At 41.9% G+C, this 27,966-nt stretch overlaps 1 protein-coding gene across 3 annotated transcripts; it reads left to right on the forward strand.

Moving 5' to 3' along the window:
- Positions 1-1,206: 1,206 nt before the first annotated feature.
- LOC112225064 (regulator of nonsense transcripts 3A) lies at positions 1,207-27,966 on the forward strand. 3 transcript variants are annotated; one of them, XM_024388650.2, is made up of 11 exons: positions 1,207-1,738; positions 8,745-8,851; positions 9,574-9,680; positions 11,003-11,101; positions 17,462-17,572; positions 17,666-17,721; positions 17,827-17,985; positions 20,007-20,140; positions 22,500-22,810; positions 23,367-23,444; positions 27,028-27,966. In XM_024388650.2, exons 1-11 carry the CDS (start codon positions 1,598-1,600, stop codon positions 27,102-27,104), a joined length of 1,380 nt encoding a protein of 459 aa, XP_024244418.1. In that variant the 5' UTR covers positions 1,207-1,597; the 3' UTR covers positions 27,105-27,966. The 3 variants fall into 3 exon arrangements, with proteins under 3 accessions (XP_024244418.1, XP_024244417.1, XP_024244415.1); XM_024388649.2 differs by having other exon boundaries at positions 22,500-22,785; XM_024388647.2 differs by having other exon boundaries at positions 1,210-1,738; positions 22,500-22,797.

Below are 27,966 nucleotides of genomic sequence, written 5' to 3' on the forward strand. Positions count from 1 at the left end.
GTCTATGAAACCAGGCTGCCAACCCACCAAAACAGGCTGAACATTTCAGATGGTCTTTTCAAATAGCTCGTACACTAAAGTGGCCTTATCATCAATTTCACAATTTTTGTATTTATTTTATTTCACCAGGTAGGCAACTTGAGAACAAGTTCTCATTTACAATTGCGACCTGGCCAAGATAAAGCAAAGCAGTTTGACACATACAACAACACAGAGTTACACATGGAGTAAATCAAACAGTCTATAATACAGTAGAAAAATAAGTCTATATACAATGTGAACAAATGAGGTGCGATAAGGGAGGTAAAGTTAAAAAAAAAAAAAGGACATGGTGGCGAAGTAAATACAATATAGCAAGTAAAACACTGGAATGGTAGATTTGCAGTGGAAGAATGTGCAAGGTAGAGAGAAATAATGGGGTGCAAAGGAGCAAAATAAATAAATACAGTAGGGGGAGAGGTAGTTGTCTGGGCTAAATTATAGATGGGCTATGTACAGGTGCGGGTAATCTATGAGCTGCTCTGACAGTTGGTGCTTAAAGCTAGTGAGGGAGATAAGTGTTTCCAGTTTCAGAGATTTTTGTAGTTCATTCCAGTCATTGGCAGCAGAGAACTGGAAGGAGAGGCAGCCAAAAGAAGAATTGGTTTTGGGGGTGACTAGGGAGAGATACCTGTTGGAGTGCATGCTACAGGTGGGTGCTGCTATGGTGATCAGCGAGCTGAGATAAGGGGGGACTTTACCTAGCAGGGTCTTGTAGATGACATGGAGCCAGTGGGTTTGGCGACGAGTATGAAGCGAGGGCCAGCCAACGAGAGCGTACAGGTCGCAGTGGTGGGTAGTATATGGGGCTTTGGTGACAAAACGGATGGCACTGTGATAGACTGCATTCAATTTATTGAGTAGGGTATTGGAGGCTATTTTGTAAATGACATCGTCGAAGCTGAGGATTGGTAGGATGGTCAGTTTTACAAGGGTATGTTTGGCAGCATGAGTGAAGCATGCTTTGTTGTGAAATAGGAAGCCAATTCTAGATTTAACTTTGGATTGGAGATGTTTGATGTGAGTCTGGAAGGAGAGTTTACAGTCTAACCAGACACCTAGGTATTTGTAGTTGTCCATTTATTCTAAGTCAGAACCGTCCAGAGTAGTGATGTTGGATGGGCCGGCAGGTGCAGGCAGTGATCGGTTTCAACCTCATAGTTTGGAGATCTACATAAAACACAGGTGATCACGTTTAACTTCTGTTGTGACGGTTTTATAAGGCTTGATACACTACTCTCTCACTAATCTGCACACCACCGACCAGCCAATCAAAATAATATACGCCTATTCGCAGCTCAGACCTGTAGACTGTTTAATGATAAACTAATTGTAGCCGAATTAATTGAACCAAATCATCGTCCTTATTATATGAATAAGGTGTTTTCCAATAGGCCTTTTTTTTCATGCAAAAACATACGTAAATAATTTGCGTGAATGGTGTGTGATTACCGAGAAGATAGCGCACCGCATAAACACAGCAGCACCAGCTCTAGCAGAGCTCTTCAGCTTGGAACTCTCGCGAGGGGAAAATGACTTCCACAGGAGAGGGAGAAAGATGAGGTCTGAAACGGACCAAATGACCGGGGGCAGGGAGGAAAGTGTCGTCGAAATACAATTCAGAGATATTCCGGGGGGACAGGACGCCGTCTCCGTCAACTCAAAGCAGAAAGAAGAGAAGAAGGAGGTCTTTACTAAGGTAGGCAGAGCACTGATGGTGGGTTTGTTATTGCTATCGATCGCAGATATGAGGAGCAAGATAATCAGCACCACAGACAGCGAACGCGAGAAGGATGCGTAGCCATGCAACGATCTGCATAGACAGGCGCATTCAATATACTGTATGTTAACAACAGATCTGATGCATGCTTGTTTGTGCACAGCAATATAGCTGTAATTTGCCATAATACTGTCGTAGGTGTATGCATGTAAAGCTATTTACTGTAGCTTATGCTATGTTGATAAAAAGGCAAAAGTAGTCTGCACCGGTGCCCAAAGATTAAATTCAATGACCAGCGCCTGGAAACAAGCGCACACTTGTGTTTTGTTGACTGTATTTGGGCCTACCTGTCAAAGGCAACGGAAGTTGATTATTACTAGATATGAACATGTCATTATGTCGTAAAACAACCTCCGAAACGCAGTGTAGAATTCAGTAATAAAAATGGCCCAACTGCCGGCAGATGGCGATATTGAGTCGTACCTTAACGTCCAAATGCATTGTATGTTGCCGGCAATACATTAGTATTCCTCGTCGACCTGTTTGTATCTACAACATTCTCCATTCAGGCTGCATAGACCTTCGATTTCGTCCTTAACTTTATTTAATGTTGAGAAGATGGGAAAATGTGTACTTTTCCGGGGGCGGCTAACTTTAGAATATGTCTTAGAGTGAGATTTCACTGGCTCCACCCCTAAACGGTGGTCCTGGGTCCCCCTCCTATGAAAAAATATATTTGTTTTAAAGCTAATTTCCTGCAATTGTATATATTGTCACATGGCTTAGGCCCATGACCAGGTTGGAATAAATAAATACAAGTCACAGGTCAGGTGGGTTTGGGATTCTTTAAATTTGAGCTACTTTGAATTACTTTGAGATTATTTGGGCCTGGGATTTAGAGTTTTCTAACTGGGGGACATTGAATTACAGTTTTTTGGTTAGAACATGCTAATATTAATGGTTGGTGGCAGTGGCTAACCATAGGATGGATTGCAGTCTCTCCATATGAAACCAACATGTAAATAATTAATTAATTTGGGTGAACTTTCCCTCTAAAATAGGGCCGTAGAAAATACTGCCTAGAGGTAAAGTGCATTCTGACCACTTGACTTTACACATGTTGTTATGTTAAAGCCTTAAAAATAAAAAACATACCTTATTTACATAAGTATTCCTTTGCAATAAGACTCAATTGAGATCAGGTGCATCCTGTTTCCATTGATCATCCTTGAGAGGTTTCTACAACTTGATTGGTGTCCACCTGTGGTAAATTCAATTGATTGGACATGATTTGGAAAGGCACACACCCGTCTTTATAAGGTCCCACAGTTGACAGTGCATGTCAGAGCAAAAACAAAGCCTTGAGGTCGAAGAAATTGTCCATAGAGCTCCGAGACAGGATTGTGTTGAGGCACAGATGTGGTCCCAAAACATTTCTGCATCATTGAAGGTTCCCAAGAACACAGTGGCCTCGCATCATTCTTAAATGGAAGAAGTTTGGAACCACCAAGACTCTCATTAGAGCTGCCACCTGGCCAAACTGAGCAATCGGGGGAGAAGGACCTTGGTCAGGGAGGTGACAAAGGATTTGGTGGTCACTCTGACAGAGGACATGGGAGAACCTTCCAGAAAGACCGCCATCTCTGCAGCACTCTGCCAATCAGGCCTTATAGTAGAGTGGCCAGATGGAAGCCACTCCTCAGTAAAAGGCAGAACAGCCCATTTGGAGTTTGCCAAAAGGCACCTAAAGGGCTCTCAGACCATGAGAAACGAGATTCTCTGGTCTGATGAAACCAAGATTGAACTCTTTGCCCTGAATGCCAAGTGTCACATCTGGAGGAAATCTGGCATCATCCCTACGGTGAAGCATGGTGGTGGTAGCATCATGCTGTGGGAATGTTTTTCAGCGGCAGGGACTGGGAGACTAGTCATGATCGAGGGAAAGATGAGCAGAACAAAGTACAGAGAGATCCTTGCCTCCCACTCCTTATCAATAAAATGCATTGTAATGCATGTGTAACTGACTGTATAGAAGGGCCGCAAATCTTTTACACAGACTTTTACACATTTCTCCAAAATTGCACTTTTCTGTTTAACAGGTACTCCGCCTGCCCTGAAATAGCTCGTCATAACAAGCTCACACAGTTCTCATCACCTCAGTCACACATTTAATTAACAGAGGATGGGTCAAATTGTGTTCAGTTGGTAAATACATTTTTAATTGCACAGACGGAGACCCCTAACATTTATGTCAGACCCGACCCAGATCTGAGACAAATCTAAGCATTTTGGATCCGGACCGGCTCGGGTCCCTGGGTTGGATCTCGGAATGTCTGATCTGGTGGACCCATCAAGACCTCTACCACAGACACAAAGTCGAAATGGGCTATATTGTAAAAATTCCAGCAAAAAATTGCTTTTTGGTTTTAATTTAAGGTTAGGCATAAGGTTAGTGCTAGGTTCACATTTTAAGAACAGAAATTGTAGAAATAGGTCGGGGTTCATGTCTGTGGCTATGATAATTAGTGACAACCAGGCTCAACTCCAATATAAATAGTTTTTTCACAAAGTTGCTGGGTTGTCACATGTCCTACTGATTTCAGTATAATTCTAGCAACCTAATCATTCCCAAACTTCTGTTAGATCAAATAAGCCATGACATTTTTTTTGTTAACTAAATTCAACACTTTCTCATTGACCTCCATACAAATATTCCTTGCTTGGTGAGTGAAAAAAAAGAATGAACGGCACCTGCTGGAGAAGACAAATTTTGGGTCCAGGTATCCCTCTCGCTTGGCATATTCCTCTCTGACGCAGCACTGTATTGCTTTAGTAGAAACCAAGACTGTTCTGAGGGCAGGTCTGCCAGTTTTGACTAGCAGAAATGACTTTTCATTGCAGGTGAGGAGAACTTACGGAGCAGGCTAGGAGAATTTACATGGCAAGTTAGTAGAATTAGGTTAAGATTAGGAAAAGGGTTCGAATTAGCTAAAATGCTACGCTTTCTTTGACACGACTCAAACAGGTGGTGAAGGTAGGTAACATTACCACCTCTCCCTGCTTCCATCACTCAGACATGGAACACTAGTCACTTTAATGTTTACGTACTGCTGTACTCATCTCATATACTATATTCTATTCTACTGTATTTTAGTCAATGCCACTCCAATATTTCTCCTAATATAGATATATTTCTTAATTGCATTCTTTTACTTTTAGATGTGTATATTGTTATGAATTGTTAGATACTACTGCACTATTAGAGCTAGGAACACAAGCATTTCGATACACATATTTAGCAGATGTTTTTGCAGGTGTATGTGACCAATACAATTATATTTTATTTTGATTATAGGAGCATTACAACAACTGTAAGACTGGCCAATAGTTTCTGCCCCAGACCATCAGGCTGCTGAAAAGCCACCACTAGACAGCTACCTACCGCCCCCTCCATTGGCATTTACCCTGCCCCCACAATGGACAAACAAAAGTTTGGACACACCTACTCATTTACTATTTTCTACATTGTAGAATAATAGTGAAGACATCAAAGCTATGAAATAACACACATAGAATCATGTAATAAACAAAAAAGTGGTAAACAAATTAAAATAGTCACCCTTTGCCTTGATGACAGCTTTGCACACTTGGCTTTCTCTCAACTAGCTTCATGAGGTAGTCACCTGGAATGCATTTCAATTAACAGGTGTGCCTTGTTAAAAGTTAATTTGTGGAATTTCTTTCCTTCTTAATGCGTTTGAGCCAATCAGTTGTTGTGGTAAAAGACCAAGTCCATTTGATGGCAAGAACAGCTCAAATAAGCAAAGAGAAACGACAGTCCATCATTACTTTACGACATGGTCAGTCAATACGGAACATTTCAAGAACTGAAAGTTTCTTTAAGTGCATTTGCAAAAACCATCAAGCGCTATGATGAAATTGGCTCTCATGAGGACCACCACAGGAAAGGAAGACACAGAGCTACCTCTGCTGCAGAGGATAAGTTCAATAGAGTTACCAGCCTCAGATTGCAGCCCACATAATTGCTTCGCAGAGTTCAAGTAACAGACACATCGCAACATCAACTGTTCAGAGGAGACTGCGTGAATCAGTTCTTCATGGTCAATTTGCTGTAGAGAAACCATTACTAAAGGACACCAATAATAAGAAGAGACTTGCTTGGGCCAAGAAACACGAGCAATGGACATTTAGACCGGTGGAAATCAGAGTTCAAATTTGAGATTTTTGGTTCCAATCCCTGTGTCTTTGTGAGACACAGAGTAGGTGAACGGATGATCTCTGCATGTGTGGTTCCCACCGTGAAGCATGGGGGAGGAGGTGTGGGGGTGCTTTGCTGGTGACACTGATTTATTTCAAATTCAAGGCACACTTAACCAGCATGGCTACCACAGCCTTCTGCAGCAATACACCATCCCATCTGGTTTGTGCTTAGTGGGAATATCTTTTGTTTTTCATCAGGATAATGACCCAACACACCTCCAGGCTGTGTAAGGGCTATTTGACCAAGGAGGAGAGTGGAGTACTGCATCACATGACCTGGCCTCCACAATCACCCGACCTCAACCCAATTGAGATGGTTTGGGATGAGTTGGATGCTGAGTGAAGGGAAATCAGCCAACAAGTGCTCAGAATATGTGGGAACTACTTCAAGACTGTTGAATCTTTCCTCCCTGAAGCTGGTTGAGAGAATGCCAAGAATGTGCAAAGTTGTCATCAAGGCAAAGGAGGACTACTTTGAAGAATCTCAAATATTTGCTTAACACTTTTTTGGTTACTACATGATTCCATATGTGTTATTTCATAGATGTAATGTCTTCATTATTATTCTACAATGTAGTAATTAGTGAAAATCAAGAAAAACCCTTGAATGAGTAGGTTTGTCCAAACGTTTGACTGGTACTGTATGTATTTACCAATATTTATATTTTAAATCATTGTTTCATTCACTTCTTTTTTGGGCCTGTGCTGTTGGAGCTCGTAGTTTACGAATAGCACTGTACTCTGCAAATACATCTAATCTAATATAAAATATCGAGCTACATCCAGGTCTGCCCTGAGTACAGTCGTGGCCAAAAGTTTTGAGAATGACACAAATATTAATTATCACAAAGTCTGCTGCCTCAGTTTGTATGATGGCCATTTGCATATACTCCAATGTTATGAAGAGTGATCAGATGAATTGCAATTAATTGCAAAGTCCCTCTTTGACATGCAAATGAACTGACTCCCCAAAAACATTTCCACTGTATTTCAGCCCTGCCACAAAAGGACCAGCTGACATCATGTCAGTGATTCTCTCGTTAACACAGGTGTGAGTGTTGACGAGTACAAGGCTGGAGATCACTCTGTCATGCTGATTGAGTTCGAATAATAGACTGGAAGCTTCAAAAGGAGGGTGGTGTTTGGAATCATTGTTCTTCCTCTGTCAATCATGGTTACCTGTAAGGAAACACGTGCTGTCATCATTGCTTTGCACAAATAGGGCTTCAAAGGCAAGGATATTGCTGCCAGTAAGATTGCACCTAAATCAACTATTTATCGGATCATCAAGGGGCACCACCAGTACAGAGCTTGCTCAGGAATGGCAGCAGGCAGGTGTGATTGCATCTACACGCACAGTGAGGCAAAGACTTTTGGAGGATGGCCTGGTGTCAATAAGGGCAGCAAAGAAGCCACTTCTCTCCAGGAAAAACATCAGGGACAGACTGATATTCTGTAAAAGGTACAGCGATTGGACTGCTGAGGACTGGGCTAAAGTCATTTTCTCTGAATCCCCTTTCCGATCGTTTGGTGCATCCAGAAAATAGCTTGTCCTGGAGAAGACAAGGTGAGCTCTACCATCAGTCCTGTGTCATGCCAACAGTAACGCATCATGTGACCATTCATGTGTGGGGTTGCTTCTCAGCCAAGGGAGTGGGCGCACTCACAATTTTGCCTAAGAACACAGCCATGAATAAAGAATGGTACCTACACACAGTTTGGTGACAAAACAATGTATTTTCCAGCATGATGGAGCACCTTGCCATAAGGAAAAAGTGATAACTAAGTGGCTCGGGGAACAAAACATCGATATTTTGGATCCATGGCCAGGAAACTCCCCAGACCTTAATCCCATTGTGAACTTGTGGTCAATCCTCAAGAGGCGAGTGGACAAACAAAACCCCACAAATTCTGACAAACTCCAAGCATTGATTATGCAAGCATGGGCTGCCATCAGTCAGGATGTGGCCCAGAAGTTAATTGACAGCATGCCAGGGCAGATTGCAGAGGTCTTGAAAAAGAAGGGTCAACACTGCAAATATTGACTCTTTGCATCAACTTCATGTAATTGTCAAAAGCCTTTGACACTTATGAAATGCTTGTAATTATACTTCAGTTTTCCATAGCAACAAAAATATTTAAAGACACTGAAGCAGTGAAGCAGCAAACTTTGTGGAAATTAATATTTGTGTCATTCTCAAAACTTTTGGCCACGACCGTACAGTCTTGATTTACATTTATGTGACGCTGCTAACGCAGCAGGCTTAAAAGAAACAGAACCCCTGTTCTGATAGTTTTAACCTGATTGGCTGATTGTGATACACAATATCCAGGATTAGTATTTAGCCTCTATCATGGTGGTGGAAAATGGTGTGTCATAAGGAAAGTGCACATTTTCCCCGTTTTTTTCTGATTTATCGCCATTAAGTTGAGGAAATCAAAGCCTTTGCAGCCTAAATGTATATATTTTTTTTTAGGTACGAACGATCCAATAGGGATACAAATGTATTGCTGACCTGCATACAATGCATTTGGATGGTAAGATGACTAAACTCAATATTGCTGTCTGCCGGCCTTTGGGCTATGATAAAGAAGACATTCCAACTTTGCTCATGACCTTGAATGTCTTTGATGTCTTGGCAATTTTTGTGTAATTTCAACCCACTATTCTGTGTTTGTGCATTTATGTCCTTCTCGGTTCCAGGTAGTAATAAGGCGACTTCCACCCAACCTGTCCAAGGACCAGCTGGAAGAACAGCTCAGTCCTCTTCCACCCTATGACTACTTTGAGTTTTTTCCTGCTGATCAAAGGTGAATATTTAGAACATTTAATGCAATGACACCATGTGTTGGGACAGATTGCCTACCAGGGGCAGATTGGGACCCCACACCGGCCCATTTCTTTCTTCGAGGCCTCTGCATAGAGGGTGTTCTTTAATGGAAGCCTCTCCAACAAAATCCAGGTAGAATCAGGAAATCCCCAGGGCAGCTGTCTAGGCCCCTTACTTTTTTCAATCTTTACTAACGACATATCACTGCCTTTGAGTAGCTGCTGCCTTGGCAATGGGGATCCATAATAAATATAAAATACACCTGCCCATTTTTGTCCCCCCTTGAGGCCCGTCATTAACCGGCTAATTATCAAAAAACCCAAGTTAGACGGGCCCACTAAGCTAAAATGGACCAGCCCATCTGGCATTTGCCTGAAATGCCAGATTGACAGCACAGATCAGTGTTTTTCTCAGATTCATGCTGCATCGTGATATTGACATTCCCCCCTATCAAACAATTGACTTCACCTAACCTCTGCTGTTGAAACCTATTCAGCCTGAGTGGATAAATTCAAAATTATCTGGCCAAAACAAAGAAAGGATGCTAGCACAGCCATCTAATTATTAGGCTACCACCTAAAAGCAGGGACTGGAGAAGAGAATGTCATCATCATGCCTATGGAGTCACCCTATTATGCCCACACTCTAGATAGGCTCCTCTCGTGGAATGGGTTTCTAAGATAACCTGCTCATTTCCCGCAGCCTCTATCCACACCTGTTCTCCAGAGTTTACATTAACTTCAGAAACCCCGAAGACATCCTGCTCTTCAGAGACCGCTTTGATGGCTATGTTTTCATTGATAACAAAGGTACCTTTTTCACATAGACCTATAATATAAACGTCATGGGGCAGTTTCCCAGACACACCAGTCTAGTCTTGGACTAAAATGCATTTTTGATGGAGATTCTCTATTGGGCTTGCTTTTTAGTACAGGACTAGGATTAATATGTGTCCTGGAAACCTCTCCTAAATATTCCTTATTACCAATGTGTTTGTGTAAACACTAACTGCTAAGCACTATGTTAGAATGTTTTTCAGCACATGAAAGTAGGTGGTGGTATGGTGCTATATATACACTGAACAAAAATATAAACTCTGCATGCAACAATTTCAACAGCTTCCAGTGTATTCAAATTGCATTCAAATTGTGCATTCAAATTGCCATTGATAAAATTGTGTTCATTGTTCATAGCTTATGCCTGCCCATACCATAACCCCACCGCTACCATGGGGCACTCTGTTCACAACATTGACATCAGCAAACCACTCGTCCACAGGACGCCATCTGCCCGGTACAGTTGAAACCATGATATATCCGTGAAGAGCACATATCTCCAGTGTGCCAGTGGCCATCGTAGGTGAGCATTTGCCCCCTGAAGTTGGTAATGACGCCGAACTGCAGTCAGGTCAAGACCCTGGTGACGAGCATTCAGAGGAGCTTCCCTTAAGACGGTTTCTGACAGTTTGTGCAGAAAGTCTTCGGTTGTGCAAACCCACAGTTTCAACAGCTGTCTGGGTGGCTTGTGACGTTTATAGTAGAGAAATTAACATTCAATTCTCTGGCAACAGCTCTGGTGGATATTTCTTCAGTCAGCATATCAATTTCACACTCCATCAAAACTTGAGACGTGTGACAAAACTGCACATTTTATTGTCTCAAGCACAAGGTGCACCTGTGTAATGATCATGCTGTTTAATCAGCTTCTTGATATGGATGGATTATCTTGGCAAAGGAGAAATGCTCACAGAGATGTGAACACATTTTTGCAAAACATTTGAGAGAAATAAGCTTTTTGTCTATGGAATATTTTATTTCAGCTCATAAAACATGGGACACTTTGCATGTTGCGTTGATATTTTTGTTCAGTATATAATTCAATAAATATATTAGGCTGTGTTTTAGCATCCCCAACGGTCAGTGTTCAGTGTTTTGTTGTGATGCTCCATGGGATTTTGTTTATGGTGACAAACAATGATGGCTCTCTCTCTCTCTCTGTAGGTGTGTGTGCTCTAATCTTTCATAAGACAAGAGGGTTATCCTTGTACAGCCACAGGTGCCATGGTAATGGTTTGATCTGTGTGTCAGGTGTTGTCTTATGATTATCTGTCTCTATGTCAATATTTGCTCAGGCCAGGAGTACCCAGCTGTGGTAGAGTTTGCCCCCTTTCAGAAAGTCTCCAAGAAGAAGCTCAAAAAGAAAGATTCCAAAGCTGGAAGCATTGAAGAAGGTAGGTGCTGGACTTGTCTCTAATCCGAAACTATCCAGACATAAAGCTTGGATACCTGATTGTTTCTGCATTCATTGTCAAAAGACGTTGGGACAGACAGATAGAGACTGGCACCCAAGCTTCCTTTTAAATTTATAGTATGTGTTTTCAGACCCCTCATTGTACTTCATGCATTGATTCAGCATCTGCTGAATAACATAAATATAAAATATAGGTCGTGGATATGGATACATAGTTTTTGTCCACGCCCCACCCATCCGGAAATCTCTTTCTCAAAGCTAAGGATCGAGATCACGTTCTGCGCATGTGATATTTTACGCACAAATTTGTTTTCTAACATAGCTGCTGCTCGCACACTCCTCCTTCCTTTACGTTTTGCTCTTTACTCACCTTCTGAACCTGTGACATGGTGAGGTTGGAATCCGGTGCAGAGAAGAGACCAGATGAGGAATCAGTGGTTAAGGATAAAAAATACTTTCCTGAGAAACAGTAACAGAAGGGTCACAGTAACACTGGGAAAACAATAAACACTAAGTCTCGAAAACTCGCTCAGGGGACAAACACACATGGAACACAATTCAAGCTTCAGCAAAGAACAACAGAAAACACACCTCTTTTAACAGGGAAATCTTAATGAGTAAATGGGACACACCTGAGTGTCGTTAATGTCTCTAGGACAGTTTCTACCACCCTCTGGTGACAAGTGGAACCATGACAGTACCCTCCGTCTAGAAGCGGCTCCAGCTGCGGAGCCAGGGCGACCACCAGGGAGTTGGTTGAAGTCCGGAACGAGTCTCGGATCCAGGATGTCTCGGGCAGGCACCCACGCCGCTTCTCGGGGCCGTAGCCCTCCCAATCCACCAGGTACTGCAGGGTGCCTCGGACCCGATGAGCCTCAAACAGACACCGGACAGTGTAGACCGGGCTACCATCGATAAGTCGAGGGGGCGGAGGGGCAGGTGTGGGGGGAGAGAAGGGACTGTTCCTTCCAGCTTGAGACGGGAGACATGGAAGGATGGACAGACCCTCATAGACCTGGGAAGCTGGGGACGATAGGTGACCGGGTTGAAGCGACTCAGGATCTTGAATGGTCCTATGTAGCGTAGAGTGAGCTTCCACGGGTGCACCCTGAAGGGAAGATCTTGGGTGGACAACCACACTCGTTGACCCGGTCGGAGGAGCCGAAGAGGCCTTCGGTGCCGGTTTTCCTGGTGTTGGTGTTGGGCAGATGAGCTAGGAGGATCGCGCTCTGATCCAGGTGCGGCGACTTCGTCGAATGAATGCCTCACCTGATGGAACCCCCGCTTCGGGCTCTTGTTCAGGAAATGGGAACCTAAACCGTCACGAATGACGACAGTCCAGCCCGGTACTGTGTTGTGAGCACACTCCGCCCAGACGAGGAACTTGCTCCAGTTGCTGGCCTGGGGGAAGACGAAACAGTGGAGGAACTTCTCCAGCTCCTGGTTGGCCCACTCGGTTTGCCCATTCGACTGTGGGTGGAACCCCGAGGAGAGACTCACCAACGCCCCCAACAGGGAGCAGAAGGCTTTCCAATACTGTCCGACGAACTGTTCCAGAAGGGTCTTGGAGAAGATCAGGATGTCATCGAGGTAAACAAAGAAGAACCAATTAAACATATCCCTATGAGTGTCATTAACCAATGCTTGGAAGTCTGCCGGTGAGTTCGATAATCCGTATGTCATGACTAAATACTCATAGTGGCCACTAGGGGTAATAAAGACAGTTTTCCATTCATCTCCCTCTCTGATTCTCACCAGAATGTAAGCGTTGCGATGTCCAGTTTGGTGAAGAATTGGGTGTTGAGGAGCCAATGAAACCTGCCTCCCAGCAACTCCCGGATGTAATTGTCCAAGACTGCAGCTTCAGGGATTGAGAGGGTGTAAAGACGGCCCCAGGGAGGGGTGGAGCTGGGTAGGCGATCTACGGCGCAGTCGTATGGACGATGAGGAGGGAGGGTGGCGACTTGCCTCATACTGAAGGCCTCATGGCGGTTGAAGTATTCGGGAGGGAGAGCAGAGAAATCTTGGTCTTCACTGGATGCAGGGGGACGCGGTGGGGCAGTTCTTACCCCAGTCTAGTATGTGTCCTGTGGAACAGGAGAGTAGTGGGTTATGTAGCACTAGCCAGGGGTACCCTAGGATAAGGGGGTTCTCGGGAGCCGTGATCAAAAGAAAACTAAGAGTCTCTGAGTGAATTATGAGATTTCTGTTGTTTGAATTTGGCGCCTTGCACTTTCACTGGCTGTTGTCAAATCGATCCGTTAACGGGATTTCAGCTGTAAGAAGCTAAGAGGTGTGTTTTCTGTTGGTCTTTGCTGAAGCTTGAATTGTGTGCCACTGCCTGTTCACCCCGCTGTCATCCAGAAGGCGAGGTCAGTACAGGTGCATCAAAGCTGGGACCGAGAGACTGAAAAACAGCTTTTATCTCAAGGCCATCAGACTGTTAAACAGCCACCACTAACATTGAGTGGCTACTGCCAACACACTGTCAATGACACTGACTCTACTCCAGCCACTTTATTCATGGGAATTGATGGGAAATTATGTAAATATATCACTAGCCACTTTAAACAATGCTACCTTATATAATGTTACTTACCCTACATTATTCATCTCATATGCATACGTTGATACTGTACTCTATATCATCGACTGCATCCTTATGTAATACATGTATCACTAGCCACTTTAACTATGCCACTTGGTTTACATACTTATCTCATATGTATATACTGTACTCGATATCATCTGCTGTATCTTGCCTATGCTGCTCTGTGCCATCACTCATTCATGTATCCTTATGTACATATTCTTTATCCCCTTACACTGTGTATAAGACAGTAGTTTTTTTGGAATTGTTAGTTAGATTACTTGTTCGTTATTACTGCATTGTCGGAACTAGAAGCACAAGCATTTCGCTACACTCGCATTAACATCTGCTAACCATGTGTATGTGACAAATAAAATTTGATTTGATTTGATCTGCATTGTCTCCTGAGTGAGTTTTCACAGTGTTACTGTGATCCTTCCATTACCGTTTCCGAGTAAAGTATGATTTTTATCCTGAACCACTGATTCCCCGTCTGGTCTCTTCTCTGCACCTGGGTCCAACCTCACCATGTCACAGCAAGCTTCAGCCAATAACATGGACCCAGCAGAGATCACCCAGATCAAGAATGTTGTAACCCACCAAGAAGCACTGCTGGGGAGCCAGCAAGAACAACTCTTCCAGATATCAGAAACCCTCCGGGCACTTACCGGCTCCCTCCAACCACAGTCCAACCCCAACACAGGAGGAGCCAATGCCCAAGTCTCATCACCCAGTGCAACAGGTGTCTCCATAGTTCCTTTAGAAACACTGCACTGGGAACCCAAGATCCCAGCCCCCTGAGCGGTATGACGGCCACCCAGGAGGACGCAAGGGATTCCTCACCTCCTTGTTCCACACCAATCGGGCCATGAACACCTACATAATCTCTCTACTCTTGGGCAAGGCCCTGACGTGGGCAACGGCGGTGTGGGAACAGCAGCCACCATTCTGCAGCTCCATATTAGCCTTCACTGCGAAGAGTCTTCGACCACCCAGTCAGTGGACAAGAAGCGGCCAGCCGACTGTTCAACATCCGTCAAGGGGCCAGACCAGTGGCTGACTTCGCCATTGAGTTCCGCATCCTCGTCACCGAGAGTGGGTGGAATACGGAGGCACTGGTACCGCTTTCCACCAGGAGGGTTGTCTAATGCCATCATAGGGTAAATGGGCAAGACAAAAGAGTTAAGTGCCTTTGAACAGGGTATGGTAGTAGGCTGGATGGGTAAGGTGTTCTTAATGCTTTGTACACTCAGTGTATGCTGCTGTATAGTGGCAAGAGTAAATAACTGCATGTAACTTAGCAGCTAAAAAGAGCATGAAATCGCTAGACTGCCTGTTTGTATCAAGCTTATGTCTGTAATACTGACAACAAAGTTTGTATGAACATGTCAAGAATTTAGGCCTATTCTGTGTAAAACATGTAAATAGCTTAATGTAGCCTACTTCCCTCCTGCAAAAGGAACATGACTTCAAGCTTATGCTTACTGGGGCATGTGTTGCAAAGTTGGAATTTTATTTTGTTTTTGTAGTTTGTTGGAAATTGCGCTTATGCTTAATAGCCAGGGTTCGGTAGGTTACTTTCTAAATGTAATCAGTTACAAGTTACCTGTCCAAAACTGTAATCAGTAACCTAATTTTTAGATTACCCAAACTCAGTAACGTAATCTGATTACATTCAGTTACTTTTAGATTACTTTCCCATCAAGAGGCAGTAGAAGAAGACAAAAATGTATGTTACCAATTGAACAACAACATTGCAGGATAAATAAATGTTAAAGTTTACAAAGCTGGCTGTATATGGATGTTAAATTGTCCTTTATGGATGGGTTGTGTAGGCTTCTTCGAACCCATTGCTTTCTACTACAAATAATAATACGATTAAATTAGATATTTACATTAAAAACCAAAGTCTACCAGAATTCCAGTCATTTCAACTAAGGACTTATTAACCAGCCGTGCTCTGTTGTTTATGATTTTGTTGTCATGGAGGACTGATTGGGCTCATTGATTGGAGTTGAAAAATAAATGCTGCGCTCATGGAATGGCAGGCTTTGAGCACTACTGAAAGTGCTATTTACATGTGAAAAAGGAATGCCATTTGCGGCATTTGCTACAGGCCTAATGTTTATCTTTTTGTTGGTGGTGACACTTTGATATTTTGATAATATGCAGCTGTTTAAAGGCCGAATCAATATATGAAACAATAACCAAATGGGGTGCCCCGCCTCTGTTTTGGTAAAAAGCTGAGGGATGGGAGTGGAGAAATGTAACCATACCTCATGATATCAAAATTATTGTTTTAACCTTGTTTTGAGGCTATACAGTGTTTGTTTACATTTACCATGTTTACAAACACTGGATAAAAATAAGCTTATATGTTGGGTTCTCGTGGAGTGTGACAGTTGAACTAAGCTCATGAGGCATTTCTAGTCCAAAAATGGATGTAGCAACTACAGATTGCCCCTGTAAGTCTATTACAAGTGTGTGAGTTTGAGCATGTGTCCATTAGGCCTATGGATTTTTTATTTTATCAGCATGAATTAGATTGAGCAATAAAAGCCCCACTTTTATTCCATAGGCTGGGATCCGCACTATGCAGCTGTTGCAAGAGTGCATTTTTCACTGGCTGTCCTCTAGTTTAAAAAACAATGATTGATAGGCAGCGTAAACTTCTTGAATTCAACCATTATTGGGTTCAAATACACATTTAGATTTGTGAACAGCCATCCAGAACAACCACAATCTGTAAGGTGCAAATAGCTAAATGAGAGAGCAGCAGTGTGATTCACATTAATGCTCTATGTAGATATCAATAATAAGTGATATCCGTAGACTACGCCACTGCTGTCATCCTTACCTCCAAGCGTTTATTCAAGTTGGGTAATCTTTGGATGCTAAAAGCAGTCGCACCATTGGAAGACATAGCTTGAACTGTAGCCAACAAAAGCACATTCCTGCTCTTTTCCAGCGATCCATCAAACCCATTTGGTGTGTCATCAAAGTGGTCTCTGACTTGTGGTCAAACTTGCTCAGGTGGAACAAACTTGAACTTGCGTCTTTTTTCAATGCTGATTTGAATGTCATTGAGAAAACAGAGAAGTGTCAAAGATGTTTGTTTTTTCCACAAACATCCTTTCTGAATTTAAAAGTAATCCTCAAAGTAAATCAAGTAAGCATTTGTTCTTAACTGACTTGCCAAGTTAAATAAAGGTTAAATTAATAAATGTTTTTTAAAATATATTTTTTCAAAAGTGTGTGTAATCTGATTATGATCTTTTTGCTGGTAATGTAACAGATTACTGTTAGTTTTTTGTAATCCCTTACATGTAGCAGATTACATGTAATCCTTTACTCCTCAACCTTGTTATTAGCCTACTGAGGGAATGCAATAGTTCAAACAGTTTTGTTTACAATATGATCAAGGAGGGGGCAGCGGAGCACTCAGCACAGCAGCGGAGTTGGCACATATCTGTATTTTTATCTTGGGCAAATTGGGATACAGTGAAGGATAAACGTAACATACTTTTCCGTACTTTTCTATTTTGTGAATAGAGATACGCAGCTATTATGTCAAATTACCATATTTACCATTAGCGTGGCCCCACCCAATAACGTTACCGCCTGTCATCTTGAGCTTTTAAACTCAATCTTTACCCACATTTTTCTTTACCACTACATCCTTTTGTAAAAAAGTGACTGATTGACGTCCTCCCTCTTCTTGACTCATCCTTACCCTTCTCCCCCTTGCAGACCCGGAGTACCGGCGGTTTCTGGAGAACTACTCCTGTGATGAGGAGAAGTCCATGGCCAACCCCGAAACCCTGCTGGGAGAGATAGAGGCCAAGACAAAGAAACTCATAGGTATTGGATCAATCAGTCAGTCAGTCTGTCTATCAACCAATAAGTCAGGCAATCAATCAATCTGACTTTACATTATATCTGATTGAATTTCAGCCAAAAGAACAACACCTCTTCTGGAGTACATCAAGAATAAGAAACTTGAGAAGCACGTAAGAGTAATGTAACAGTGAGAAATAATGCATTTACCGTTACCCTTTGTGGACTCCTATCCAGATGTAGATCAACTCTCAAAATAAGATGACATTTCTCTGTAGAGGATAAGAGAGGAGAAGAGAGAGGAGCGTCGACGCAGGGAGCTGGAGAAGAAACGGCAGAGGGAGGAGGAGAAGAGGAAACGGAGGGAGGAGGAGAGACGCAAACGCAAGGAGGCGGATAAACAGAAGAAACTATCGGAGAAGGAGATCAAGATCAAGGTGGTCACTGGTTCTGTTGACACAAAGTTAAAACCAAAGAACATTTGTGACCGACCAGTTCGATTCTGTCTTATGTACCAAAATTTGATATTTTGTTTTTTACATTGGATAAAAGCAGAGACACAGAGCTAGACAATGGTATATCATACACTACAGTTGAGGAACAATGGTTAACGTAATTCTGCTATGGAAGTTGATAAACTTGTAACCTCCCTTTTGAGAAAATGGCCCTTGAATGTTTTGGTACACCTAGTGGAGAGCTCAACTTTGTCTACACCCATTTAGCATCGTTCACACCCTCTAAACCTTTAGCCCCACCCATCTCTTTAAGGATTCACATGTGAGGCCATATACTAAACAACTAAAGATTTCAAGACTGAAGGTTGGTTTATACTACGGGTGTGTCGTAAATTTAATCTGGGGTGCCAGAGTGTGCTCAGAGGGCGCTCTGGGTATTCGTAAACTAAGAGCGTTGCCAGATTGTCCGTTCATAAATTCAGATCTTTTCACTCTCACTCTAGCAGAGCTGGTTAGGCTTTTTTATGTTATCCTGAGCATTAGTTACTGCAACTGTGCTGTTGGCAACAATTTAAATACGCTTTTTTTGCCAACGTTTGCTGACACCGGCCATATTCAACAGGTGTTGAGTGTTCACAAATCGTCAGTTATTCTGCGCTCTGGCACACTCAGACGAGAGTGTTCTGAAATCGGAGTAGATAGCCAGAGCGAATTTACCAGCTACGTCTATCGAGTGGCGCAGTGGTCTAAGGCAGTGTGGGCTGTGCCACTAGAGACTCTGGGTTCGAGTCCAGGCCCTGTCGCAGCCGGCCGCGATTGGGATAGCCATGGGGCGGGACACAATTGGCACAACGTCGTCCGGGTTAGTGGAGGGTTTGGCCGGCAGGGATGTCCTAGTCCCATTGTGCACTAGCGACTCCTGTGGCGGGCCAGGCGTAGTGCATGCTGACACGGTCGCCAGGTGTACGATGTTTCCTCCGACACATTGGTGCGGCTGGCTTCCCGGGTTAAGTGGGCATTGTGTCAAGAAGCAGTGCGGCTTGGTTGGGTTGTGTTTCGGAGGACCCACAGCTCTCAACCTTCGCCTCTCCCGAGTCCGTATGGGAGTTGCAGCGATGAGACAAGACTGTAACTACCAATTGGATACCATGAAATTGGGGAGAAAAGGGTATATAGAAAAAATATATATATACTGTACAAAAATATATACATATTTTAATAAATTGTTTGAAGATGTAATCTGGAGAAAGGTGTTTTATACAACAGCGTTCTCAGTGTTCTCTTTTTAATATGTTTTGCATATTTGCAAACAAACGCCAGAATTTCCTCAGCTCCTTAGCTATCATACTCTAATTCCACTGATTTCAAAACTCGGTCCTTCAGAAAGTGGAGAGCAACATTTATGTAGTTTTATTATGTGATATCTTTCAAAAAAGACATCTTAGAAAGGAATATCTACCCATACTGACCAGCTCATGTTATAGACAGAAGCGTGCTACATGGCAGACCAATCTGAACTCCTCTCTTGGCATGTCCAACACACTCATTATCTCAGCCAATCATGGCTAGCGGGAAGGTTGCCCCCTTTTTCTGTGGCTAAACCGACTTGGCTGGTGATTTAACAATTTTATTTGTATTTACAGATGGCATGCATGTTTTTTATTAAGGCATATGAAAGTCCACATGTTCCAGAAGGCATTTCTGCCCCAAAAAAACACATTTAGATCAAAATAAAAAAAATGATGTTCAAATGGGTCTCTAGTGGCGCACGACATCCACCTAGTCTTCTGTGTCCCATTTTGAGTGGTATATGCACATTAACCAAATGAAAGCTTTTAGGAAGCCCTTTGTGAGCTGGATTTTGTTAGTCGTAACTATTAGTCAGATAGACAGTAATTTCGGTACCCAGAATCTGGCTGTGACCAGATTTTATAGTTAGTGACTGTTTTGTTAATAACTGTTGGTAGTTGTTGGGTACTAAGTGTGTTTTGGGCTTGCCTCAGCTCCTGAAGAAGAGTGACTGGGACGATGATGTGGACTCTGACAGGCTCAAGGACAAAGGAGACAGTGGGGACACAGAGAGGGCCAAGTGGGACAAACCCAGTGGACACATGAAGTCAAAGGAAATCAAGGACCCGTAAGGAGCTTTTAATGCACTATTCATTATATTTTTGTTTTATATCAGTCTCTGATGCTTTGTTTTTCTCAGTTATGATAAACCCAAATTGAAGTTAGCTAGTGGTAAAGGACGAGATTTCTTCTATACTGTGAGTTTTCTATCCTTATCACAGTGGATGCCACATTTGGCTTTGACCAACCTGGAGCCTTTACAGCTTTGTGACAAAACCAATGTTTCTAGCCAAGGCCTATAAGCTGATACCACACCCCTCCAGTGTCATACCTAGGGCTGTTGCAGTGTTCTTATTAACGCCACACTGGCAGTCATGAGTCATGACCGCAGTAAAATTATACAGTGACTGTTGAGTCACGGTAATCTCCTTTTATGCACTCAGGTCATGTGTTGGTAGTACCCTAATGAACATTAGGTGGCTAATGGCCTGGTACTCAGGGGTCTATTGTCCCTTTAAACACTCTGACATCAATGCAAATGCAATTGAAAATCACATAACACTTATCATCAAAACAATATCATGCTTTCAAAACTCACCCCACTGTGATGATACATTTGAAGAAAGAAGTTCAACAGCAGGTTGAAACTGAGTGAAAAACATGGTCGGTCATTGTGGATGTTGTTTCAAAGCCTAACACAACAAAATGGACAACGCCTTCTAAGGTGATGATTAATTCAAAACAACCACATGCATATTAGAGCTTATGCATATGCATAAGAGGCTAAGCTCGGGACTGAATTAAAATAATGATTGTGCTGTTATAAAATACATAGCCTACTGATTTAATATGTCTTTGGTACATAATTGGTCTAGCCTTTAGGCCTACTCCAAAATTAAACACATTGTATTATTATGCAAACTGGATGGCCTGGGTTACCTCATGCTACACTCCAAAATGTATATCCAGGAGTCTAGGAGGGAATGTATACCCCTAGGCGATGTTGTTGGTTCATTGATTGTGCAGGGGGTCTTACAGTTGTGGTAAATGTGTATATGATTTTGAATAGCCTAGTAATAGGGATTTTAAAAATATTTTCATAATTAATAGGCTGACATATTAACGTTACCTTTAGCTACAAAATATTTCACCACCAATCGTTTCCATCTGCTCCTCTCCTTTATTCCTTTCTCAAGCATGCAGAGGGGATGACAACAGTTCAGTGAAATATGTTTTGTTGTAAAAGCATGTTACTATCATTGTTACCGACAGATTTCATTTGGTTTCCCAAATTAAGCATTGGGAAGCTGCAGGAATAGAGTTTGAGCCCATGGCATCCAGAAAATTGCCTGTTGTGTAGCGAGTGAAACAGTGGTTGATATGTGGAGTGAAATAAGGGTTCTTGTATTTATTTCTCAGCTGCTCATATTAAGCATAGCTCCCCTACAAAACCCAATTAACCAAGTAGCCTATCCGGCGTAACTGAAAAACGGACCACGGGAAAACACGTGTCCACTTTTCGCTATTTGAGTGTGGATGACGTGTTTTCCCCCCTGTCCCTGCCCAATGGGCCATTCTAAATTGAGACTAATGTGACATATTAGTAAAGACAAGATTCAATTGAGAATAGTCTGATGGGTGAAAATAAGATCACTTGATGAGAGAACAGCTGTGCAACCTGATGCAAGGAATAGAGAGCAAGCTTTTTTCCCCCAGACTTTCTCAAATCATCAATATCCTGTAGTCGCATCATTCCCCCCATATTTTTTGATTTCTAAGACATTTTAAGGTAAGTATCATTCACAACTAAAGTTGCCAACTAACTCTAAATGTAATGTACAGGACCTGCTTCAAATGATCACTTTTACACTCAACATAGCCACAACATTTGCAAACTTTCTCCGGAATGGGAAAAATCTCCTTTCTATTTCTGTCACGTTCTGACCTTTATTTCCTTTGTTTTGTCTTTATTTTGTATTATCAGGGCGTGAGTTGGGGTGGGCAGTCTATGTTTGGTTTCTGTTTCGGCCTAGTATGGTTCTCAATCAGAGGCAGGTGTCGTTAGTTGTCTCTGATTGAGAATCATACTTAGGTAGCCTGGGTTTCACTGTTGGTTTGTGGGTGTTTGTTTCCGTGTCAGTGTTTGTCGCCACACAGTACTGTTTCGGTTTCGTTTCATGTTCACGTTTATTGTTTTGTTTTTTCATAGTGTTCAGTTTATTTATCAAAGTAATCATCATGAACACTTACCACGCTGCATCTTGGTCCGATCCTTACTCCTCTTCAGACGAAGAGGAGATCTGCCGTTACAATTTCATTCAGCTAAGTTCAGGCTTTTGCTTGACAATAACCAGCTGACAAAATGTCATGACCGTCACAGCCCTAGTCATAACCAGTCTAACTGTGCTTCCCTTTCCTGCCACTAGGGGTCAGATGGAGAGCGATAAGGAGCAGAGAGAGCACGGCCGCAGGCAGAGAGACAAAGACCACAGAGGAAGAGACGAGGAGAGGAAACGACAGCGCCACCACTACGAGTTCGACAAGTCCATGCGGTGCAAGGAGGATACCAAGTGGGGTAAAGGCTACTGCCAGGACCGGGCAAAGAAAGATGGCCAATACCACAGCTCCTACTCCTACGACACGTGCGACAAGGTGGGCAAGGAGGTCAGAGAGGACATTGGCGGTAGCAGGAAGGACCGCGTTCGGAACAAGGTGAGCGACAAGGTGAGCAAGAGAGGTAGGTTGTTGTTTTGTGGTTGATTTTTATTTAAAGAACAATGATAATATAAGTAGGTTACACTTTTATTATTGTGTAATTATTCCTGAAAGTACAATATAAGGTTTGAGTCCTTTGCAATTCTTTGATGATTTCAACCTGTCGTTATACCGATTTTAAAATATTTTCAAGTAAACAAAGGTTGTCTTATGTTGTTGTGATATATTCTGTTTTTTTACGATACAACCCCACCACACACATTTCCAGCTGCTTGTCACACTGCTTGTACAACCTAGTCTGTGTTTCATCAGCTGTGCAAACAGACAGTGCTATACTGTTGCAGGGAAGTGGAGACATTTATATTTCAATATAACTTTATTTTCCACGAGATGAAAGATTTACAAGCTAAAGATGATCAAAGGTACAGTCGTCATACATTGTGTTAAAAACAGTGAGAATTGCAGTACATGTGCACTGCACATAATAACACACATACATACAAACTCGCATGTATAAATACCTTGACATATGACATATTTGTATGTAACCCCCATTGATCCAGGCCTGTGTCTCTCAGTCTGTGTTAGCCTATCAGGACAGAAGGACGTCCCAGTCAGAGGGGCCACACCAGATACGAGGGGCTCTGCCAAACAAGGTATAGTCAGCTAGTCTTTCCACCACCGGCCAAGGTACAGCTATAGCTAGCCTTTCTACATTGGGGATGAGGAGGGGCACACAAGGTAGTGGGATGGTGCACCAAAGTATAGATGTATAGCGACTCTTCTACCCTTTGGTCCTTTCTACATAGGTGGCATATCTGTTTTCAAATAGTATTTGCTGCCTTTCAAATACCTTTAGTGTTTGGTTGAGCCTGCCTGGAGTGCCAGAAGAGAGCAGGGTTTGCACTTTTGGGAGTAATCTATTGCATCAGGCAAGCTCAATTAAGAGCTGATAAAGAAGAAAAAAATACTATTTGAAAATCTGCTAGTACACCTAGTTTTTCTATAGTGAGTGAGGTTACTAGCCAATGGACTGCTAGTCTTACCAGTAGCCTTTTTATAGTTAGATCGTACCACAAAAAAAGTGTGTTTTGCGTCCCTTTGACATTTTAAGTAGAAATTGTGCACCAATTTTAACTTTAAAAAGCCAATTATATTAAATGAAGTTACTTTTAATAAAAACCACATGGAAAATTCAGTAAATCTGATTTTTAATATGAATAAAGACTTGTTAAAGTGCCAAAATTCTGAATTTTGACATTTCTCTCTGTGCATCCTGTTACTTCTAGGAACATTGTAACCCGCTTAACCCCAAAATGTCCCTCATTATAAGGTCAACCCTTTTATGTGAACTGAACTGTTGTTTTAATATGGCCAAACTATTCCTTTAAACATTTTTTAAAAATTCCATAGAAACATTGAACATAGTGTAAAAGCAGGTGAGCTGGTTCTACTCTTTTTGGCCATTTTCTAGTGTTTTGTGGTGGAAATCTGAGTGGGACGAACAAAACACATCACCCCTGTTACCCATACATCGGAAGACAGGCTACAAATGTTTTAACAAATTTCAATTGTTTTGTGAAGCTTGCATTTAGTCAATTGCCCCTCCCTGTTGCACACAACAAGCTTCCATTACCCCTGTCACAAGGGGATTTATGGCTGATTTAAGATTAAATCATGAACCCTGTTACAATCAACCCTGTTACTTTATTTGGTCCTTAATAAGCACTTGCTATAGTATTTTTCTTGAGATGGTAAAACATGTTTTTATTAAGTTGAACGTGTGCTCTTTATGGAAATGTTGAAATTAGGGGATTTTTCTTTTTCTTTTACCAAGGTACACTACCCGAAAGGTACCTACTACCATACCCTGTAACTCTTGCCAATTCACCCTCTGAATGGCACCCATACACCCTCTGAATGGCACCCATACACAATCCATTTCTCAATTGTCTCGATGCTTAAAAATCCTACTTTAACCTGTTTCCTCCCCTTCATCTACACTGATTGAAGTGGATTTATCAAGTGACATCAATAAGGGATTGTATCTTTCACCTGGATTGTTTGGTACACTCAGTGTAGACAGTTTCATTCTCAAATATCAAAATAAATATATTGTACTATACAGAACTAGCACAAAAAAAACATCAGCCTCTTACAGTAAACTCAGAGACAGGTTGCATTTTCTTTTTGTCCCCTTTCAGTACAGTTGGCATCAAATCACTTGCTGATAATGTTACAGAAAATGTTTCAAGGGTCTATAATTTTCATTAAACACAATCAAAGTTAATTAACATAATTAACATAAATTGCTCAACTTATAGGCATGGCCAATTTAGGCATATTTTTTACGATGTGTTATTGTGCTCCAATGGGATAACTTAAAATAACATGATGTGGGGTAATTGAATAATCAAAATAAATATTTGTGAGTATTTATCTGCCTATGTGGTTATGCAGTGCCTTCAGATAGTATTCACACCCCATGTATTTATTACACATTTTGTTGTGTTACAGCCTGAATTTGAAATGGATTACACACAATACCCCATAATGTCAAAGTGGAATTGTGTTTTTCAATATTTTTTTTCTCTCAAATCAATAAAAAATGGAAAGATGAAATGTCTTGAGTCAATAAGTATTCAACCCCTTTGTTATGGCAAGCCTAAATAAGTTGAAATGTAAAAATGAGCTTAACGACTCACATAATACGTTGGACTCACTATGTGTGCAATAACAGCGTTTAACATTCTTTTTGAATGACTACCTCATCTCTGTACGCCACACATGCAATAATCTGCAAAGATCACTCAATTGAGAAGTGAAATACAACCACAGATTCAACCACAAAGACCAGGGAGGTTTTCCAATGCCCTGCAAAGTAGGGCACGTATTGGTCGATGGGTAAAAAAATAAAAACAAAGACACGGAATATCCCTTTGAACATGAAGTTATTAATTACACTTTGGATGGTGTATCAATACACCCAGTCACTACAAAGATTACAGCCATCCTTCCTAACCACTCAGCGATTTCACCATAAGGCCAATGGTGACATTAAAACTGTTTCCAAGTTTAATGGCTGTGATAGGAGAAACATTTGGATGGATCAACAACATTGTAGTTACTCCACAATACTAACCTAATTGACAGAATGAAAAGACGGAAGCCTGTACAGAACAAAAAATATTCCAAAACATCCTGTTTGCAATAAGGCACTGAAGTACTGCAAGACATGTGGCAAAGCTATTTACTTTCTGTCCTGAATACAAAGTGTTATGTTTGGGGCAAATACAATACAATACATTACTGAGTACCACTCTCCATATTTTCAAGCATAGTGTTGGCTGCATCATGTTATGGGTATGCTTGTATTCCTTAAGGACTGGGGAGTTTTTCAGGATAAAAGAGAAATGGAATGGAGCTAAGCACAGACAAAATCCTATAGGAAATCATGGTTCAGTCTACTTTCCATGAAACACTGGGAGATGAATTCCACCTTTCAGCAGGACAATAACCTAAAACACAAAGCCAAATCTACACTATAGTTGCTTATCAAGTGGACAGTGAATGTTCCTGAGTGGCCGAGTAACAGTTTTGACTTAAATCTACTTGAAAATCTATGGCAAGACCTGAAAATGGTTGTCTAGCAATGATCAACAACCAATTTGACAGAGCTTGAAGAATTTGGAGAATAATAATAGGCAAATGTTGCACAATCCAGATGTAGAAAGCTCTTAGAGACTTACCCAGAAACACTCACAGCTACACACGCTGCCAAAGGTGATTCTAACACTATCCAGATGTAGAAAGCTCTTAGAGACTTACCCAGAAAGACTCACAGCTATAAACGCTGCCAAAGGTGCTTCTACAAAGTATTGCATCAGAGGTGTTGAATACTTATGTAAATGAGATATTCCTGTATTTCATATTCAATAAATGTGCTGAATAGAAACATCAAAACATTCTTACAACCCCAAAGCTTGTGAATGTGGTGCAGGAACCACTGACTCACGACCAATTTTCTACTCTGAGACGCTTTGTTGATATGGCCTCTGGAATTAAAAGAAAGCGCAATGTAGAATCTCCATTGAGATTGCTTTTTAGTTCAGGACTTGTCAATCTGTGTCCAGTAAAATATAGTATAGTTTAGCACCCATTTTGTGTTAACAGTGAGTTTGTGCTGTTATTGTAACCGAGATCTCTCTCCTGTGTTTCTGCCTCTTTCTCTCCATACAGGACCGGCCTGCCATGCAGCTCTACCAGCCAGGCGCTCACAATCGCAAGCGCGTGAGCTCTGCGATGAAAGGTTATGAGCTTCCCATGAACCGCTCGCCAGAACACGTGGCGGCGGACCACTGCTACGAGGCCGTCGCCATGGAAACGGGCTCGGAAAAGAGTGGAGACGAGTAGTCCAGTCTGTCTGCTCTGATAAGCCTTTCACAATATTTACGCCTAGGAATTATGAAGCCTTTATGTGCTGGTTTGAATTATATAAATGCTTCAAAATTCACAGAAAGTGACGTGAGCTGATGAAGATGATCTCATAGAACAAAACGTATAAGAACCCCTGTTTACCACAGAATACATTTTTTCCGTTTATGAAAAAAAAACATTAACTTCCCCATAGGCTTTGACCAACGAGCCATGGGGGAGTTATTAGTGCCTACAAAAAGACGACATTACTATTGCTCTCTATTGGGCTGCCAGATTGTAGGCTTGTGTGTTACTAAACGGCATGCATGCACAAGGCTTTGGGGTTGATGGAGCTGCACTCGCCGTTGAAATCATTTAAACTTTTACAACGATTCTGGGTCAAACCTTTGCGCAAATTATTTCAAAAGGATTTGAAGATTGGGTCACCCATGATTGGGGTAGGAGAGTAACAAAGATCAATCATTCCCAATACATAATGGAAACCTTTTCATCTTGTTCTCCTTTGTTGTATTCTGTACATCACAGAGAATTTTCTCTGGACGCGATTAGATTGTGTTTTGTCAAGCATGACGGGACTGAAGCTAAAGGAAGTTGTTTGTTTCTTGCTTGTGTGTTATTCCCATGTTGTGTCACCCCTGGGTAAAATAGCACAGTCATTTGTATTTGCATTTATTATGGATCCCCATTAAGCAGCTACTCTTCCTGGGGTCCGGAAAAATTAAGGCAGTTATACATAAAAAA

Source organism: Oncorhynchus tshawytscha, linkage group LG26, assembly GCF_018296145.1.
Source record: "Oncorhynchus tshawytscha isolate Ot180627B linkage group LG26, Otsh_v2.0, whole genome shotgun sequence".
Classification (NCBI taxonomy): domain Eukaryota; kingdom Metazoa; phylum Chordata; class Actinopteri; order Salmoniformes; family Salmonidae; genus Oncorhynchus; species Oncorhynchus tshawytscha.

What these genes read in the sequence shown, in the direction of transcription:
- LOC112225064 (XM_024388647.2), top strand. Translation starts at nt 1,598, where the DNA reads ATGAGGTCTGAAACGGACCAAATGACCGGGGGCAGGGAGGAAAGTGTC. An exon ending in AGAAGGAGGTCTTTACTAAG is followed by an intron (nt 1,739 to 8,744) that starts GTAGGCAGAGCA and finishes TCTCGGTTCCAG; the next exon opens with GTAGTAATAAGGCGACTTCC. An exon ending in TGTTTTCATTGATAACAAAG is followed by an intron (nt 9,681 to 11,002) that starts GTACCTTTTTCA and finishes ATATTTGCTCAG; the next exon opens with GCCAGGAGTACCCAGCTGTG.